At 38.3% G+C, this 19,565-nt stretch overlaps 2 protein-coding genes across 2 annotated transcripts; one reads left to right on the top strand and one right to left on the bottom strand.

Annotated features, from left to right (window-relative positions):
* The first annotated feature begins 3,621 nt into the window (after positions 1-3,621).
* LOC102715397 (protein WVD2-like 5) lies at positions 3,622-7,687 on the top strand. Its single transcript, XM_006656160.3, has 8 exons — positions 3,622-4,074; positions 4,519-4,895; positions 4,991-5,176; positions 5,311-5,372; positions 5,830-5,986; positions 6,077-6,148; positions 6,234-6,344; positions 7,040-7,687. Exons 2-8 carry the CDS (start codon positions 4,674-4,676, stop codon positions 7,346-7,348), a joined length of 1,119 nt encoding a protein of 372 aa, XP_006656223.1. The 5' UTR covers positions 3,622-4,074; positions 4,519-4,673; the 3' UTR covers positions 7,349-7,687.
* A 14-nt stretch (positions 7,688-7,701) lies between these two features.
* On the bottom strand, positions 7,702-9,020 carry LOC107304493. Its single transcript, XM_040524895.1, has 2 exons — positions 8,292-9,020; positions 7,702-8,184 (listed from the first exon to the last, which is right to left on the bottom strand). Exons 1-2 carry the CDS (start codon positions 8,993-8,995, stop codon positions 8,055-8,057), a joined length of 834 nt encoding a protein of 277 aa, XP_040380829.1. The 5' UTR covers positions 8,996-9,020; the 3' UTR covers positions 7,702-8,054.
* Positions 9,021-19,565: the final 10,545 nt, after the last annotated feature.

The following is a 19,565-nucleotide window of genomic DNA, read 5'->3' as shown; positions in this document are numbered from 1 at the left end:
ATTATTGTATGATTGTTTGTTAGTAATCTCATCTCCGATTCTTTATCAATGGGTATACTATATATGCCGTATTTTGATTTTTTAAATGATTGATTAAATGAAACACATATCACATATGCCTTTTCTTTTGTTTATAAAAGAGAAACTTAGGAAGGCTTTTATTTCCTCACTTACTTCAATTCCTCATCAGTCATAATGTAATCTAGAAACATGAAGTACGATTTGGGTGTAAAAAATGTAAGAGACAAAGGCTAGATGCAATAACTCAATCTTAGTTATAAAAAGATATAGTTGAAGATTTTATTTGATGGAACGATGATACTTTCAGTAGAACATGAGACCAGTAGTACCACATTTTCTCTTCTAGCATTAATATGTGTATAAAATAACACATATTAAAGTTATATAGCTAATTGAAAGTATGTTGTGTTTATACTAGTTATATGAAATTTTAAAAATTTAGGGCCCAATTAGTATTTTGCACCCGGGCCTCAGATTTTTGGAGACGGCCATGCATAGGACCAATAGACTAACATATCAGTAACAAATAAATATATATATAGCAATTAAAAATGATATATGTAAAAAATATATTAATAACATGTTAATAATATTTTTTAGATAAAATTATGTTGCAATGTATGGGTAGTATGCTAGTATTATAAATAGCATCATCTATGGTTTAAGTCTTTAGACTGATTGTATTAATGAAATCAACGTGTAAAATAGCACGACGGTGAACTTTAGGAGTGTAAGAACTAAGAGTCAACTTGACTAATAATTTGACGCACAACTAAAGGAATTTGCTACATTGAAGAAGCATGTTGATCAGACAAATTTTGCATTTGACAGGGGTTGTTACAAGACATTGAGTGATATATCGAAGAATTCGATAGTAGATACTGATGGTATTCCTCGTTGTCTGATAAGCTTCAATGACGGTCAGGTCATATATATTCCATATAATCTCTTATGGCGTGATATGGTAAACTTAGGCTTAGTTCCCAAAATTTTTTTCCCAAAACATCACATCGAATCTTTGGATACTTAAATGGAGCATTAAATATACATGAACATTACAACTAATTATATAATAGTTATAGAGGAAATCATGAGACGAATTTTTTAAGATTAATCGGTACATGATTAGCCATAAGTACTACAATAATTAACATATGCTAATGATGGATTAATTGGACTCAAAAGATTCGTCTCGCGGTTTTCAGGCGGAATCTAAAATTCATTTTTTCATTCGTGTCAAAAATCCCTTCCGACATTCAGTCAAACGTTCGACGTGACCATTTTACCAAAAAATTTTGATAACTAAACAATGCCTTATAGACATTGTAGTGTGTAGAACCAGGTAGCTAGGTCTTAAGCCTTAGGCCTGGGATATAAACCGTACATAAATTTTATATAAATTTTAGAAAACAAATAAATTTGTAAACAGTTTAGATAAAATAATATATTTGATCCCTACGCATGGCTCCTCCTTTGCTGATTTTTTATTAGTTCCGCCCTAGTATGTGATTTTTTTTTTGTTTATTTGCATCTATAATGAACATTATTATTGTATTTTAGTACAGAAGGCTACTCCTTTGCTGAACTGTTCACTAACTTTACAATACATGAGCACAAAAATGCTTCATCCTCCTCCTGATCTCTTCCTCATCGATTTCCACCACACCAAAAAGTTGAAGTCTTCCATTGTTTAGCTCACACCTAGGTCATGTTTAAGATAGCTGGGATATGATCTATGTATCGATAGATTTTCTGATTTTTAATAGCTATTCGAGTTATAAACAAATGAGTTAACCACAATAATATTGAAAAGAAAAGTATTCTCAGAAAATTTGTGTAGAGATTTTTATATGAAATGTACGTTTGTTTAATAGCCTGCGAATCATGCAAATAAGGGGGTGTTTAGTTTGCAAAAAGTCATCAAATCAAGTTTTTAGACACCCATTTGAAGTATTAAACATATTCTAAGTACAAAATAAATTTCAGATTTCGCCTGGAAACTGCGAGACGAATCTTTTGAGTCTAATTAATCCATCATTAGCACATGTTGGTTACTGTAGCATTTATGGCTAACTACGTCATAATTAGACTCAAAAGATTCATCTCACGAGTTCCCGTATAACTGTGTAATTAGTTTTAATGTTTATGTATATTTAATGTTTCATTTAGGTGTCCAAAAATTCGATGTGATGTTTTTGCGAAAAGTTTTTAGGAACTAAACAGGCCTAAAAAAATCCAAACTCTAGAACCACAAAAGAACCAGAACAAAATCTATAATTCAAACCATTACATGTTAACACGTGCTTTAGTTGTGCTTACATGTGCATCGCATATTCTATTAAAGTATTCCTAAATATAATACGTTCTAGTTTTCCACAAAGTCAACATTTGAAAATTTTAAATAATAACTGACAATATATGTGTTCATTTCATACATGTGATACCGTTAGATTGGCACTTTAAAATATTCTCTATGACGTTAATTTTATAGTTGTTGATAGTATATTATAAAATAAATCAATAATAAAAACAAAGCCAGAGACCTTGTAAAAAACTAATTAACACGGCTTGTATTTTCAAACGAAGGGAGTACTTGGTTTGAGCTTATCAACTTTGTATCATATTTCTTGGTCCTGACAAGATGTTGCTATCACCGAAAATCATTCTCAAGAAATTAAATTGTATGAATGCTACATTAAGTATTACTACCAGAAAATTAAGGAAAAACGTGAGTATAAAGTCTAAACTCTTATAGACGTACAATTGAAAATCACTTTAGCTGATTAATGCTAGTTTCTTTCTAATCGAGAAAGTCAAGACATCCATTTAATTTTTAGCCTAAAAGTCTGCAAAACATTATCAATCGATGTAACCCTGTATATTGCGTCATACAAACAACAATTATCTAATAATATGATCTTTGTAAACTGATTACTAAAGACAAACCATAGAGAAGACGAAAACCATATTAGTAGACTAAAGAAAAACTTTATCTGTAACAAAAAGTAATCAATTTCTAATATCTTAATGTATATTTAGACATAGTTTGAAGCAAAGTGAAAATGAATAGGATGATAACGTAAAATAATTTATCTCATTAAATAATTAAAAATATTAAATGTTAGTTATTATAAACTTCAAAAAAATATGATTATCTGAATCAACTTTTAGATATTTTCTTAAAAAGCGCATCGTTTAACCGTTTGTGAAGCATGTTTACGTAAAACGAGAAGTTTTTTTTCTCTATGCACTAGAAACATTCACTGCATTATTAAAGAGGATAAACAATTAATATAGTCTTTTTAGTAATATCATTATTGGTGGGTGTGTCGATAGACGGTATCAAAATAATAGAATCTCTTTGTTTAGAAATCCAAGTGGTAAGTAATTGGACAAAAATCGATCGCTGTAGAATAAAATTTAAACTCCACGAGTTAATTTATTTTGAAACATAGAGAACGGTTGCGAGAAAAAAAGAGAGAAAATAGGAAAAAAACGAAAGCAGAAATATGCCCTAGTTGGTTTTGGACGTATGGTGAATGGGTTTTTCAGAGAAGAAAAAAACACACACACAAAAAGCTTACAAACTCGAAACCACCCACCACCACCACCTCCGGCCCCGGAAACGCAGACACACGCACGACCCACGCACGCTCCCTGTCCCCTCCCCACTTCCAACTCCCACTCCCCCGCCGCCGGCCACCTCGCCCGCCGCACTCCGCCGCCGCCGCCTCACCTCCCGCCCCCACAGCCTCCCGCTCCCCCGGCGAGGTGAAAGCAGCCACCTTTACTACTACTTCTACTACTCGATCACGATCGGTCACGCACGCTGCTGCTCCTTCCCCCCGACTAGATCCGGGGAGCGCGACACCTAGCGCCGGTGAGCCTCCTGCATCTCCCTTCGGGATCCCGAGCGCCGCTGGTCGCCTCGCCCCACCCCCGGTCGTCTCGTCGGTAGAGGGATTCCGAGTCACCGCCGGTCTTCGCGCCAGAGGGGATCCCGTCAACCCTGGCATCCTCCCAGTCCCGTCTACCTAGCTCCACCGCGTCAAGGTCAGTGCTCCCTCCCTCCTCCAATGGAACGTGCCGCATTGCAGCGCGTGGAAATGGAGCGTAAATCTTGCTCAGATCTGGTGGTTGTGTGCATCCTGTGGGTTGTCTGAAAGTGGAGCATGAACGTTGCTGGCTGCACCTTTGCTTGGAAAATGTAAAATATTCATCGTGGATATGCTGATATGCATGCCATATGACCAGCCTTACAAAAGTCTGTATGTTTTAGTGAGTGATGTGATACTAGGACATGCTACATACAAAGGGAGTTGTTTTGCATCATAACTCATGTCTTCCAAGCAGTACAAACGGTTCGGGTAGAAATCAGTGTTGTGCAAGTTCGAACCTTTGTTTCTTTTTTGCGACTTTATGTAGATTAAGATTCTTATGCATGTGGAATCTTTGGACATGTCTGAGCAATCTTTTACTTTCACAATGGTGGTGCAGCTTTTCTCCTCGAAGGTTTAAGGTGGGATAGAGGCTGTAGATCACCATCCTTCAGTGAGTTTTGAGGATGAGGAGCTAAGGACTCTCGTCCAAGCTGCTGCACCAGGACTTCTGATAAACTGGTCAAGAGGTGAGCCTCGAGGTGTTAGGAAGAGATGGATGAGGTTGCTGATGCTATGGGTGCCATTGGCATTGACAATGGGCCAAGCAAGAAGTTGTTGTCAAATGAGAGTTTAGAGGAGCGAGGAGAAGAACATGATGTACAAGCTGATGGGGCACACTCGGGCGAGAGTGAGGTGATCAATCCCACTGAAGAGGTGGGTGGAGAAGCCACCTCACACCCGGAACCAGAAGACATAAAACCCCGTGTTTCCAAGGTAAAGAGTTCACCACACTGGCACATTACTTGCTGCAGTCTTCTATGTAGGTTTTGCTGACATTTGTGTGCTTTATGGTATTTTATGTCTTGTAGGCAAGTCAAAGCCATTCCCCTAAGGTTACTACCAAATTTCAGCGCCAGAGCCCACAGAGTGGAGATAAGAGTCAACCTAGGAAAAATAGTCCCAGTTCTCCTTATCCCAAGGCACCCATTGCACGAGTGTCTGATCCAGACTTGGTTGATAGCTCTTCAAGCAACGGCGGTGCTGATGTTAAGAAAGTAAGTTCTTTTCCATTATGCTGTTTTATATAGTGCTGAAATGCTTAGCTCCTGCTATGTACAGTGTTACGAGACATGTTTATGCGTAATATTTTAACACTACATGGAATTGCTTTTTTGATGTTTTGATTCAGAAGGCTGAAAAGAGCAGCTTCCGCCCAGTTTCCAAGGCGAGTTCATCGCTAGAGGACTCAAAGTATGCTGTTTGTTTGTTTATGGTATTTTTGTTGCTTAGCTGCATCTTTTTTCTCAAGACAGATTAATTTCTGTAGTGATGGTGTACATATTCAATTAATCTATTTTGCATTGAGCCATCGATTAAAAAAACAGAGATCAATTTGAGTGAAAGTGACTAAGCAAGTGGACCATATCATTGTTGCATTTCTGATGATCTACCCCCCTCAAATTATGCCAAAAGGATATTCTTGCTTAGTATTCTCCCATTTTGCAGCAATTTCACTGGTATTATTTAACCTGATGATGCTATTTTGGAAACAATCATAGACTTTTCCATCTTGTGATATTTCAGTCAGTTCAAACTCGTTGAAGACTCTTTGCTTATAAGCATTTTTTTTTGTGAACTATGTACTAACTACCAATTGCGGTTTATATTGGTAATGTTTCTTACAGTGTCATATTTCTCATCAAACCAGGGAGAAGAAGAAACCGCAGAAAGCATCAAACCAAACTTCTGTCAAAAACGAAGAAGAAGAATCAAACTCTGAAAAAGTAAAGCCTCAAAGGGTTGGCAGCACTCCTTCATATGGGTTTGCATTTAAGTGTGATGAGAGAGCTGAAAAAAGAAGAGAGGTATCTTTTTGCTAGCTAACCTTTGGACTGAATTTAGTTTCATAACATATGGATATTATCCCTTTGCTTACACATTCTGCAATCAAATAGTTCTACTCAAAACTTGAGGAGAAGATTCATGCACAGGAATTGGAGAAAAGCAATATGCAGGCGAAATCAAAGGTTCATATCTCTTTTCATGGGAATGAACAATTAATTTATTCATACTTTGCGTAAAATCTTTCATTGTTTCTTTATTTCCATGTAGGAAACCGAAGAAGCTGAACTCAAAAGGCTAAGGAAGAGTTTGAATTTTAAGGCAAATCCAATGCCCAGCTTTTATAAGGAACCACCTCCTCCCAAGGTTGAGTTGAAAAAGGTAATTCTATGTTATACCGCTCTAGAGGGCTTTCTTCCTTTTCCCCAAGTGATTTCTTGCTTAAGATATACATGGAGGGCAGGAAAATTATTATAGACCATTTACTTACAGATTTACAGTTAACCTTTTGGCAGTCCTCTACTTAGATTTTAATCATAATTTATACTTGGTGAGTTCCAAACTTCCAATTCCAGTGTTACCTGTAGCTTTACATACAAGTCGTACTGTTTCACATATAGTCATGAATGGTTCTACCTTGTCCAAATATTTTGCTAACTTGTTTACTTTAGATAGCCAATTTGATGGCTATTTCTGTACTGGTGAGTTGTAAACTTGTAGAGGTGGCTAGCTATTCAGGAGATTTCATTTACTTGTATTGTGCAATTGTTGGCCCATCATTGTTAAGACTTTGGAACTCAGTTATGTTTCTTTAATGAGTTTTTTTTATATGGTTTCTGTGATGAGTTTGTTGCAAGTGTACCATCTGTAATTTTTGAAAGCTTTGAAAAAGGTAATCTTACATACATACCAACTTAAGTTAATTCTTGCCTTTTTGGTTTCCTCAACAGACGGTTGGTTCTCACTATCGAATTATGACTATTGCATTGGCAGTTTTGCTTAGCAACATGCCATTTCCTGTTTCTTCTCACATACTTATGTGCATTTCCGTGCTGTCACTCACTCACTCATTTCAGATCCCTACCACCAGAGCTAGATCACCAAAGCTTGGCCGCTCAAAGAACACAAGCTCAGCAAGCACTGAAGAAAGTAACGTTCCTTCAAGCCGCCCAGCTCGTCTGAGCCTCGATGAAAGGGCCTCCCAGAATGGTGTCAAGAAATTGCCTGCTGTGAACACGGCAAAGAAACCCCAACGGAAATCACTCCCCAAACTGCCATCAGAGCAAACAGTCCCAGAACAGGTAGAAAACAGCAAGACGTCTACAGATCTCACTCGGGAGCCGATCCGCGCTCAAGTGACCCCTGATGAACAATTTGGTGGCTAGAAAGCCTCCAGGTCGAGCCCCTAGAAATGCGAAAGTTATGCCGCATCTTCCTATATTTCATTTTGCAATTTCTGCTGTAAAACTGCTGGATGCTACTATGTAGTAAAATTAGTCTCATCAGCAGGAGGTTCCCAAGTACGCAGGTAGTCTCTGTAATGTTTATCTTGTCAATTTTTGTTCTTGATACAAGGGAGGAGGGACCTACTGTTATTTGTAGTTGGTAACAATTGCATATGACCATATCCTATTTCCCAGGCTAGAAAAACTTTTTTTTTCCTATATGAATTACCCTGCCTTCTCTCTTCTGCAAATAAGAAATAAACCTTGTGCATTATATCTTGTGAAGCTGTATGGAATGGAAGATGAATGTGCATTTGCTGATCTGATTAGAACACATAGGTGGTGCCTTATTTATTTCACAAGAGATGCTGATACAGTGATGCATCAAGAGACCAAGAGCACTAGCTACTACTAGTCATCATGCAAGCTTGCAGGTTCAATTTACAAGATCGGCAACGCCTTAGATGCGTGGTGCTCTTTTTCCAGATTCATGTTACAGGTGGCTGGATTCAGTTGCAAGCCATGGCGAGCCGAGCCGGCATCGACGGCGGCCGGTGGCTCGCCTGAGAGGTTGCCGTGGTTCCTCTTCGGCTCCAGATCCGGTTCATCTTCTTTACAGGCGGCGAGAGATCAGAGATGTGTTCACTTACGACGCCGCTGTGATGGGAGGAGGCTGAGCTGCCCCCTGGAACGGTGGCGAGCAGTCGTTACCGTTGTGGTCGTCTTCTTCTTCGTCGGCGTCCCACAGGAAGCCGGCGTAGGAGCCCAGGACGTAGCTGCAGGAGGAAGGAAGCAGAGGCAGCGTCAAGAACTGCGCTGGATTGGTGGAGGCAAAGGCAAAAGGAGAAGGTGGCGAGGCGGCGGCGGCGGGCGGCGCACTCACCAGTCGTCGGGCGCGGCCTGGACGGCGCGGGTGAAGTAGGCGTCGGCGCGGTCGGCGTCGCGGGTGGTCTCCCAGACGAGGCCCGCGTAGAGCGCGAGCGCGTCGGCGTCGCCGGGGCTGGCGACGATGGCGCGCTCGCAGTACTCCCGCGCCCTCGCCGCGTCCCCCTCCACCTCCTTGAGGAACCTCGCGTAGTTGCCGAGCAGCAGCGGGTTCCCCGGGTCGGCCTGGATCATCCGCCTGTAGTGCTCGTCGGCTGCGCGGCGCCCGTCCCCGCCGCCACCCTCCCCCCCGCCGCCGCACGCCTTCCGTCCGCCGCCTCTGCCTCCTCCGACACCCTCCTCAACGACCGCCACCGAGGCCGCGTCCAGCCCCGTGCTCGTCAGCAGCCGGCGCAGCGGCACGGCCGCCCCGACCACATCCTCCTCCTCCTCCTCCTCCTCAACCTCCTCCTCCACCACCTCCTCGACGGCAACGGACGCGGAGAGCCGGCGCCCGTCCGCCTTCCCCCTCCCCGCCGCAGGAGGAGCCAGCACCAGGTCGCCCTCGGACGACGCGCGGCACAGCGGGCCCTGCCTCCTCGCAGCCGCGTGCACCACCACCACCACCCCCACCCCGGCGTGCTCCCCCGCCGCGCCGGCGCAGCAGTGGCCGAGCAGCGGCGACGACGCGCTCCGCAGCAGCATCGCCGGGATCCGTGTCATCTTCTTCTCTCTCCCGCGAAAAAAAATATCGCGCGCCACTGACAGGGTGGGGGAACGCGAATATTTATACGGCGCGAGAGGAGGGCGGGGGGATCCACGTGGCTGCCGCGGAGTGGGAGGCGGATGCGGGGGTGGGCCCACCGGGTGGTTGTCGGGTGGGCCCGGGAGGAGGGAGGGAGACGGGGGCGACGGACGGACCATATCAGGCGGCCGCTACGCGACGGGGGGAGGTGGGCCGAGCCCGACGTGAGTTCTTTTGGTGTTTGTGTTTTTTTTGTTTTTTAATTGAACTCAACTTGTTCGGTTTAACGCACGCTCAACTATCGCCGACGGCTGACACAGACCATTTGTTAACTGATTTTTCTCCTAAAACAGAATTACTTTTCTTACTTAAAAAATATAATTATTTTTCTAATTTTTCTTCTAAAATAAACTTACTTATAAAAAAACTAGGGTTAATTACATTCATGCCATACAAATTTACCAGTTTTGAAATATGCCATTACTATTCGACTAATTCTAAATATGTCATTAATTTTAGAACTATTTCAAATATGTCATTTTTAGACCAAATTGACCTTTTCACATACGACACAGTGAACAACAGAGGGACAATATGATCCATTTTTTTAAAATAAATGCACAAAAGGGTATGGAGTGACATATTTCAAATAGTTATAAAATTATAATGACATCTTACAATTAGTCGAATAGTAATGTCATATTTTAAAACTAGCAAATTTATAATAATATATAATAATATAGATCTAATTAACCCTATAAAGCTATTGTTGCACTGAAGTACGTGAACGTAAGAAATAAATGCATTATAAAGTATTGGACAATTGTGTTTGGATTTGATAAAGTTTAGGGTATTCCGGTCATTTGGTTTTATATTTGTATGTGTGTTATGTGAAAAATAAAATTATTTTGGGATAGAGAAAAGTAAAATCCTGGAATTTCTATTGGTACATAGGTTTACAGTTTAGACGAAAAATACAAAATTACAAGATTTCGAAGTGGGACGAAAAACTAAATCCTAACTCCTAAGTGAAATTTGAACTGTGTTTTACAGAATTCAAATATCAAACAGTAAAATTCGATCCAGTTTGATTGAAACTTTGTTAAAAATGCCATACCACTACGGTCGGGCTCTACCACCCAATCCAAAATGTGAACCCCGAGTTCCTGAGACAGTGTGCGTGTTTAGCAGATCGTCAGCTTATAAGCTGTATTCTACTTTAAATTTTAGATAAAAATGAAAACCACTGTAGATTTTTTTTATCGTCTTAAATTTTGCTAGACTTTCTTTTGCTAAGAGTCTAAAAGTCTGTGTGGCACAGCTCCAATCTAACATTTTTAACTCTGCTTCAACTTTTTCCTGTCAAACGCGTCCAACTCCAGAAACTCCGAATCCGAAAAAATACTGGAGTTGGAGACCAACTTCACGTTTTTCCTAGAGCTCCTCAATGTATGCTTCATAAACCAATCTTATCGACCTAAACATGGAGTTGAGGGGTAATTACCCACCAATGCCACCCATTACACACGTACCCCCTTCGCTTAAAAAAATAGAAACCTGACCCCCACCCCACCGTTGCTGTTCACAGGTACTGTTAATCGTGAACAGTAGCGGCGCCACCCCTTCCATTGTCAGTGGCCCTTCATGGATGGCGGAATGAATCTCCTAATCTTCGTGATCCCTCTAATATAAGTACTTAAAAGGACAAAATAAGTCGTATCTCATTGAGTTCTTCTTTTTCTAATGTTGGATACACGAATTTGCCAAACATGTACTCGGGATCCTGGATTTGCTAATCTTATAGTTGTGAATCCTGGATTTGATGATCCTAGTGTTGGAGTACTCCCAAACAGGCCCTAAGTCTAGCCCTAAAGTTTGGTCTTAAATTATTCTCCCTCTATTTCTTTTTGACGTCGTCTATTTTGTGTCCACATATATCATTCGTTTTATAAAAAATATAATTATTTTTTATAATTTCATTTATTACTAAAGTAACTTGAAAATAACTTAAAATTTTGCATATTTATAAAAATATTTAAATAAGACGTAGGTCAAACCTAATCTTAAAAACTAATGGTGTCAAGCTCGAGTACTTTATAAGCCGTTGCCACTTGCCACCAGAAGAAAGCTTTCCTCTTATATATATTTGTCGTCGGTGGGTAACCATCGGCAAACTAAATTTAAATAGAGGTGACATGGACGCGGCTTGATTACCTCTTGGCTTGCTGTTTTAGGGGCCGGGTTCAAATTTGATGGCAATTTGGCTGGCTCAGATGGATTTGGAATCGCAGTGAGTGCAACGTTACACAACTTGCAACCGTGTGTACGGCGTATGAGCGAAGGAGCGTGTGTGTGGAGTACGTAGAACCCAAGTCCAAGTTGTGTTAGAGGGAGGGGAAGAATGAAATATGAATGGAAACGATGGATGGAACGAACAGTGGAGAGAAGGGACAAATTAAAAGATCGATCGATGGATCAGTGCAAGATCTTCTCGCTTGCTCAACGACGGACGGTTCAGTTTTAGGACGGAGCCGCACGTTCATTATTTTTGCCAACTAAGCGTAACTTGAACCCTGGTCATTTCGTTTTTACTTATATTTATAAAGCCAACATTTAAAATCTGAACTCCATGGTTATATTTATAAAGCCAACATTTAAAAGTTTGATGGATTATTAAAAGTTTTTGATATCTATTTGAGTATATAAATGAATGATTCAATCATTATAAAGTTGGAAAAGTTGCTCTAAGAAGATATGATGATTAACTTTAATATATAGAATTTTTTTTCATGAAATACATCGTTAAGAAAGTTGGAAAGAGTACTCGTGAAAATCTGAACTCCATGGTTGGATATGCGCTTGGCTCTAAAAGAACATTAGTTAAATTCTAAGAGGGAGGAAGTAGACAATTACTTTATATGTATTCTAATAGATGACGTTGTTAAATTTTTTTATAGAAAAATCATACAAATATACAGAATATAAGTTAAAGAAAATACGTTTAGTAACAAATCTAATCACATCGGAGTAAATGATAACCATGACATTATCTGCCAAAATACACTTGGAGTAGACAAAAAAATAGTAGGGTTCCCGCAGGCGAAAAAGAAAATGATAGAGACCGGTAGAGGTGAGGCTTGGCCACCTTCCCGCTCGCAAGTCGTAACAAAGGTGGTGTTTAGTTTGCAAATTTTTTTTTTGAAAAACATCACATTAAATTTTCGGGTACATATTTAAAGTATTAAACGTAGTCTAATTATAAAATAAATTTTAGATTCCAGTTGGAAACCGCGAGACGAATTTTTTGAGCCTAATTAATCCGTCATTAGCACATGTTGGTTATTGTAGCACTTATGACTAATCACTTTCTAATTAGGCTCAAAAGATTCGTCTCAAGATTTCTTCTGTAACTGTGCAATTAGTTTTTTAGTTTATCTATGTTTAATGCTTTATTTAGGTGTCAAAGATTTTAATATGATATTTTAGAAAAAAATTTTGGAAACTAAACAATGCCAAATTCTGGCGCGGCCACAGCTCTTTCCGGGCACGCAGCAGCAGCACCGCACCTGCCGCGAGGGAGCCAAACAGATTTTTTTTTTCTTTGCTCCCCCGCGTCGCGAGAACGCAACATCTTCCGGGAGGGAGGGAAGAGAAGACAAAACCGAATTACCGCACGTTCTCTCGCCCTCGTATTTTCGTCGCTTCCCTTTATATTTATACCTATAAGATAAAATTTAAAATTTAATTTATAGTTGGTTTTAATTTTTTATATCATATTTTGTTTTTTAGCCTTGAGTTAAATATTACCAGGGGCATGCATTTAAAAGTTTTATCATAAATTATTTTTTATTTATAAATATGTCATTTGGCTTGTCCATTCACCTTGCAAAAGCTAAACGTTCACCCCCTCTGCGTTCTCAACGTGTTACAACTAGATTTTATTAAGAAAATATCATTACCATCTTATTAAATCAAAGTTAATAAAAAGTTTGATATATAGGTCTTAGTTATTTTTACTTCAAAAAATAAGAGAGAATTAGAGCATCCTCAGCAACTTATCTAAATTTAGTCATCCATATTTTTCATTTGGATGATCATTTAAAACAGTTTCATCCTATCTATCTCTTTGTACTCTAGCAGATCATTTATATATGACATCCTCCATATTTTTTTGAGGATATAGAGGAACATCTATGAAGTTTCTCTCCTAATATAGATCATATAAAAAAATAGAGAATGCGATTGATGTTTTGCTGGAGCATAATTTTTATCATTCATCATCTGTTTTCAGAATATAGGATAGAATGAATGCACTATTGAGGTCGCTCTTAGTGATAGGGTAGATGATAGATTCACCAACACCCATCACTATCACTATTTTTTTTTTTTAGAGAATAGATGAAATTTCTTTGGATTACGAATGAATAATATGGCAGCACACAGGCTAGCAAACGAGGGACTTTCTTCTAGCTGTCTTACAACCTGGCTATCTGTTCCTCCGGATTTTATTTTTTCCCTTCTTGATGACGATATTAAGCATGATTATGTAGCATAACAAATTGCTGGCAGCGTTTACCCTCGCAAAAATCGACGGAATTTTAGCCATACAAATGTGCACAATATTCTCGCACGTGTCATGGCCTCTGAGTTGAAATTACAGGGCCTTAATTAGGCCCATTACCAATTCTTACAACTTTCATGGGCCTACAATATGCGTCTTCTTTGACCAATTGCCTGGCCCATGAGTTCAACTGGTGAAGGAAATTCGAAAGCAACTCGAGCCCAGATGAAAAGAAATTCGTAGATGTATTTCTCACAGAAAAGCTAAAACATACCCAAACTTCAAAGTATCAGGAGGCTTCACAAAAAGAAAAGCATATATTCCAATATTTTTTAGTGGGTCATTCAATTGTCAACACATATATATGTCTTGAAGAGCATTGACGTTTTGGAGGGAAAAAAAGGCTCAATCCAACTATATACTCCATCCGTCCCTAAATGTTTGACACTATTCACTTTTCTATACACGTTTGACTATTTATTTTATTTATTTTTTAGTAAAATATATAAAGCTATATATATGCATGAAAGTATATTTAAGAAAAAATGAAATGATATAAAAATAATTAATAAATTATATAAATTTTTTGAATAAGACGAATAGTCAAATGTGTATAAAAAAATCAATGACGTCAAATATTTAGAGACGAAGGGAGTATTATAGAAATAATCCGATTGATAAAGTCAGTAACATATTGTAGAAAGAGACAATACCAGCGATAAATCCTTAAACTATATCTACGAAAGATTCTTTTGGGGTGTTGTTGCTGTAGATCTTCCCCTGAAAATATGTAGGCATGCATATGATATTTTTACATGAATAAACATGCATGTATAGTAAATTTATCGCATATAATCATCCATACAAGTTTAGTCAATTTCAACAAAACCAATTAATCATTATATTTTAGACCTTGTAGTATATTCATAGATCAGTTTACGACGACAAAATAACATAATGTCCTAGAAAGCAAAACATAATTAAGCCTTAACACGACATACACAAATTCTCATCATTTCATCAATACACAGAGAAAACACACGGAAATTAAGACTAGGACGTTTAATTGAGTACTCATAAGACCGGATGTTAGGCTTGAGGACTCCGTGGTCTCCCATTTAATCCCCAAAATCGTCACGTCGCCTAACCTTCAAATTAAAGGGATTACCAAATCCTATCCATTTGCATCCTCGTATTTTCGCTTATACGTATGCTTATAAGTCAAAATTTGAATTCTTAGTCTTAAATTTAGAGTTGATTTTGATGTTTTCATTATAGTTTATTTTTAGCCTTGACTCTTAGATCACTAGGAACACATATAAAAGTTCTGTTCATGAATTATTTTTCATCGTAAATATGTCATTTCGCTTATTTGTTTCAAAATTTAAAAGGTGGGCACCTTGGTAATTAATCAAAGCTAGGACAACGAAGGGCTTGAGCTAGTGGCTAGATATAGGCCTTGCATGTCCGGGTAGTTTAATTGATTTTGTGCTAATTCATCCCCAGCCACTCGTGCATGACCGTACAAGTCATCACAGCCGGCCAGGAACTCATCAGATCTTCCCTACTTGCAACACAACAAATCTGAAATTGTCACGTCCCCGCCCTTCCTCTTGTGGCGGCCGACGATGCTAGTTTCGGTGGCCTCGAGACGGGAGCATCCATTCATATTTTGAAGAGAGTTAAGGGTAGTTTGGTTATTACAGAAAAAATATGAAAGTCAAATAGGTATGAGTTTTAAAGGGGTGTCACTGAATACAGAAGCTCACGGTTCCGCGACTATTTAAACGAAGTCATCCAGTTTCGTAGCCAAAATAGCAAATTTCTCACGAAAGCCTGATGAAACCAGGGTTACCAAACTCGTGCGGTAACCAGGTGGTTTAGCTGGATGACTTTATCCAAATTCATTTTTAAAAAAGAATTCTAAAATCATCCCGATATATTACTACAAGTAGTGTTGATTTATATTTTTGTACGGTGAATAAAGTTTGTGAAAATTTACTTCATAATTTGGGGCTCCATCAGCATTGGAAATTTTTTTTGAAAAGCAAAACATAGATTGAGATATTATTCTACTTTTAAAATAATACTAAATGTTATTCTAACACATGTTATGTTACATTATTTTTCTAGAACTACCAAAATTTTCCTAAATTTTCTATAACTTTTACTATATTTTACAAATTTTTTATTTTTAGATTCAATACACAGCAGTTACCACGTCAAACCATGTTGAGGGCCTCTTAGGTTCGAAGGATTTTTAGAGAAAAAATAGAGGAATTGAACTATTTCCTCTGAAATTTCTGTAAAATTTCTATGATCCGAACAAGGCCCGAGTTCCAAATTTTAGATTCAGATATGTGAAGTGTGAATCAGTTTCATGGCAACCACGGTTAGCATCTGATAATTGCACTAGCGATGCGATCAACATCGGTACCTATATGGTTTTGTGAACCTTGGACGAGACCAACGTGTTAGGTTTATTTGATGCGATGCTTTATGTCAAAAGAACGTTCTTATTCTTATCTACAAGTCTTCAGGTATTCTTAAATATAAGTGATTTCAATGAATAATTAATCTACATAAATGTATTTTAAAATATAAAAATAAACCTCCACTAGAAATAGCCCTTTATAGGTGCAGCCATTCGAGTTGTTTGTCTTAATTAATCAGATCCCACGAGATGTGTCTCAAAGGGAAGTGAGTGGGTGCTGGTGCACATCATGATCACGACCAGCGACGTGATCACCTGAACAGAACAGAAGTGATACGATTACGATGGACAAAGGGACAGAGGTGTGTCTCGTTTTCATCTGATTTCTGCGCCATTAATCCGAAATGGATTAATCTTTAAGCATTCTGGGTTATGATCTACCTTTTTCTTCTCATTTGCTTAATATCTGAACAATATTCATAAACAAATAAAATCATATTAGAAACATAGACTATTTCCTAAAAAACATAGACTATCACCAGCCAACAGTTGGCTCCTCAAGTCTCGGCCACTCGCCCAATTCCCATACCATAATCATTAGTTATTTACTTATAATTAAATTTATTATTAAAGAAACTTTAAGCATGACTTATAATTTTATATAGTTTTATAAAATTATTAAATAGAACGAGTGATCAAGCATATATTTAATAGGCTACTACGTCAAATAAAAAACCGGGACCTTTTTGTCTCACGCAGACACGAGCGTACGTAGACACACGGGAAATTTTACCAGCATATCTGCTTTTCTTAAAAAAAAAACTCATAAGCTCGTGTTTTCGTTTCTACTTGGGATTATAAACCAAAATTTTAAATTTTCACTTTAAATTTAGAGTAGATTTTGCTATTTTTTTTATAGTTTATTTTTTTAGTCTTGGCTTTTAAATTGCTAAAAACATGTATATAAAAACTTTATCATAATTTTTCGTTTATAAATATATCGTGTGCACTCATGAAGATTCACATGTCATAGATAGTGAGTGATAAATTTATTTTAATCATTAGGAAGAGTAGCAAAAAGTTAAATTTTCTGTTGGTGGGAGTCGCTGCTCATAGATCAGGGTTGCAATAATCCGGGGGAGCAAACCTAACTTACACTGTGATTATGTCTGTATCGTGCCTATGAGCTCAACGCCGTCCAAGGTGGTGGGATCGATCCCAGAACCTCAAATTTTGTTACGTTCTCGTGCGTGTCGACGGATTGGATGGATTGGTTGTGAACGATCGTATGTACTCTCATGATTTGCCTTTTGACTTGTCTAAATCCAGCAAAAAAATAATTAATTTTGTAGTTGTGTTTTTTTATCGTATAGTTTACTTTTTATATTGGTTTTTTATCGTTAAGAATATAAATGTAAAATTTCATTGATAAATTATTTTTAAGTTGGTTTGATTATTTTTGCCCATCTTATCAGCTTAGCCAAAGAGCAAACTATAAGGTTCTTGTCTTGTGTGTACGTGTTTGACATGTCTCGATTGGACATATACACACATGCATACGTATTTAACAAGAACACAACAAGTACGAGATAGGAACAAACGGCTATCCAACTACAAGGGCGGTGGCAAAGTCCACGAGATCAAAGCCGATGTCTAATGTCAAGGCTGCTCCTTGATCTTGATTTGACGTGTTTTTGTGTTTGCATTTAAGATGTGTTTAGATTGCGAAAATTTTTAGGAGAAGTGTCCGTCAAATCTTTAACCGAATGTCGGAAGGGGTTTTTGGTCACGAATGAAAAAACGAATTTCATGGCTAGTCTGGAAACCGCGAGACGAATCTTTTGATCTTAATTAATTCGTCATTAGCACATGTTGGTTACTGTAGCACTTATGGCTAATCATGGACTAATTAAGCTCAAAAGATTCGTCTCAACATTTCTTCCGTAACTGTACAATTAATTTTTGGTTCATCTATGTTTAATGCTTTATTTAGGTGTCCAAAAATTTAATGTGATGTTTTTGGAAAAAAAAAATTAGGAACTAAACAAGGCCTTAGACCCAGTCCCATTCGTGGAGGCCTTCATATATACTAGAAGGTAGCCCTCCTCCAAGTAAGAATCGCAGAAGACTTTAGGTAATACAATAGAATCATATTTGGATGGGAATAGTCATCTTCCCTTATCCGAGCATGACTTCCTTTCTTCCTCATATGCTTTCTAAAGCGGCCAGATGCCTATCCGTATTTAATAAGTTATGACAGGTAGGACCATTATTAAAAAAAGAAAAGCTGACTGGATTGCCACGTGTACGTCACGTCAGACAAAACCGCTTTGATTGAGTCGAGGGGAGTAATTTGTCTGGTGTTAAAAGTTTAGGATAAATGATGTTTGGTTTTCGGGTTTACGGGGTAATTCGGTCGACCGTGATAATTCAGGGGGTAATTTCATATTTTTTCCTTACTAAAAACATGTATATAAAAGCTTTATCATAATTTTTCGTTTATAAATATATTGCGTTGACGATCACCTGCCGCTCAATAGAACCAAGTAGGTGCACGGATCAGAGTGATAATTAACCCTGTCCCGGAGAAGCCGGGCCAAGTGTAAGCGTGCGTTGGTGGGAGTCGCTGCTAATAGATCAGGGTGGCAATAATCCGGGGGGAACAAACCTAACTTACACTGTGATTATGTCTGTATCGTGCCTATGAGCTCAACGCCGTCCAAGGTGGTGGGATCGATCCCAGCCTCAAATTTTGTTACGTTCTCCTGCGTCTCGACGGATTGGATTAATTGGTTGTCAACCATCGTATGTACTCTCATGATTTGCCTTTTGACTTGTCTAAATCCAGAAAAAAATTAATTAATTTGGTAGTTGTGTTTTTTATCATATAGTTTATTTTTATATTGGTTTTTTATCGCCAAGAATATAAATGTGAAACTTTATTGATAAATTATTTTTAAGTTGGTTTGATTATTTTTGCCCGTCTTATCGGCTCAGCCAAATAAGAACCTATAAGAGCATCCCCGACACATCATCTAAATTTAGTCATCCATATCTTCATTTGAATGATCATCTGAAACAGTTTCATCCTCTATATCTCTTTGTACTCCAACAGATCATCCATATATGACATCCTTTATATTTCTTTGGAGGATGGGGAGAGAACATCCAAATATAGAATTTCTCTCTCCAAATATGGATGACATCTAAAGATACAGAATGAGATGGATGTTCTGCTGGAGATCAATCTTTATCTTTCATCTTCTATTTTTAAGATAGAGGATAAGATAGATTATCTGTTAGGGATGCTCCAAGGCTATCTGTGTGTACGTGTTTGACATGTCTCGATCGGATATCTACACACGTCTGCATGTATCAAACTTCCATAATACATGTGTATGGATATCCGATCAAGACATGTCAAACACTCGTATGTATTTGACAAGAACCACAACAAGTATGATATAGGAACAAACGCCTATCCAACTACAAGGCGGTGGCGAAGTCCATGAGATCAAAGCTGATGGCTAATGGCAAGGCTGCACCTTGATCT

The sequence above is a fragment of the Oryza brachyantha genome, chromosome 6 (genome assembly GCF_000231095.2).
Source record: "Oryza brachyantha chromosome 6, ObraRS2, whole genome shotgun sequence".
NCBI lineage: Eukaryota > Viridiplantae > Streptophyta > Magnoliopsida > Poales > Poaceae > Oryza > Oryza brachyantha.
This window is presented reverse-complemented; position numbering and strand designations above follow the sequence as displayed.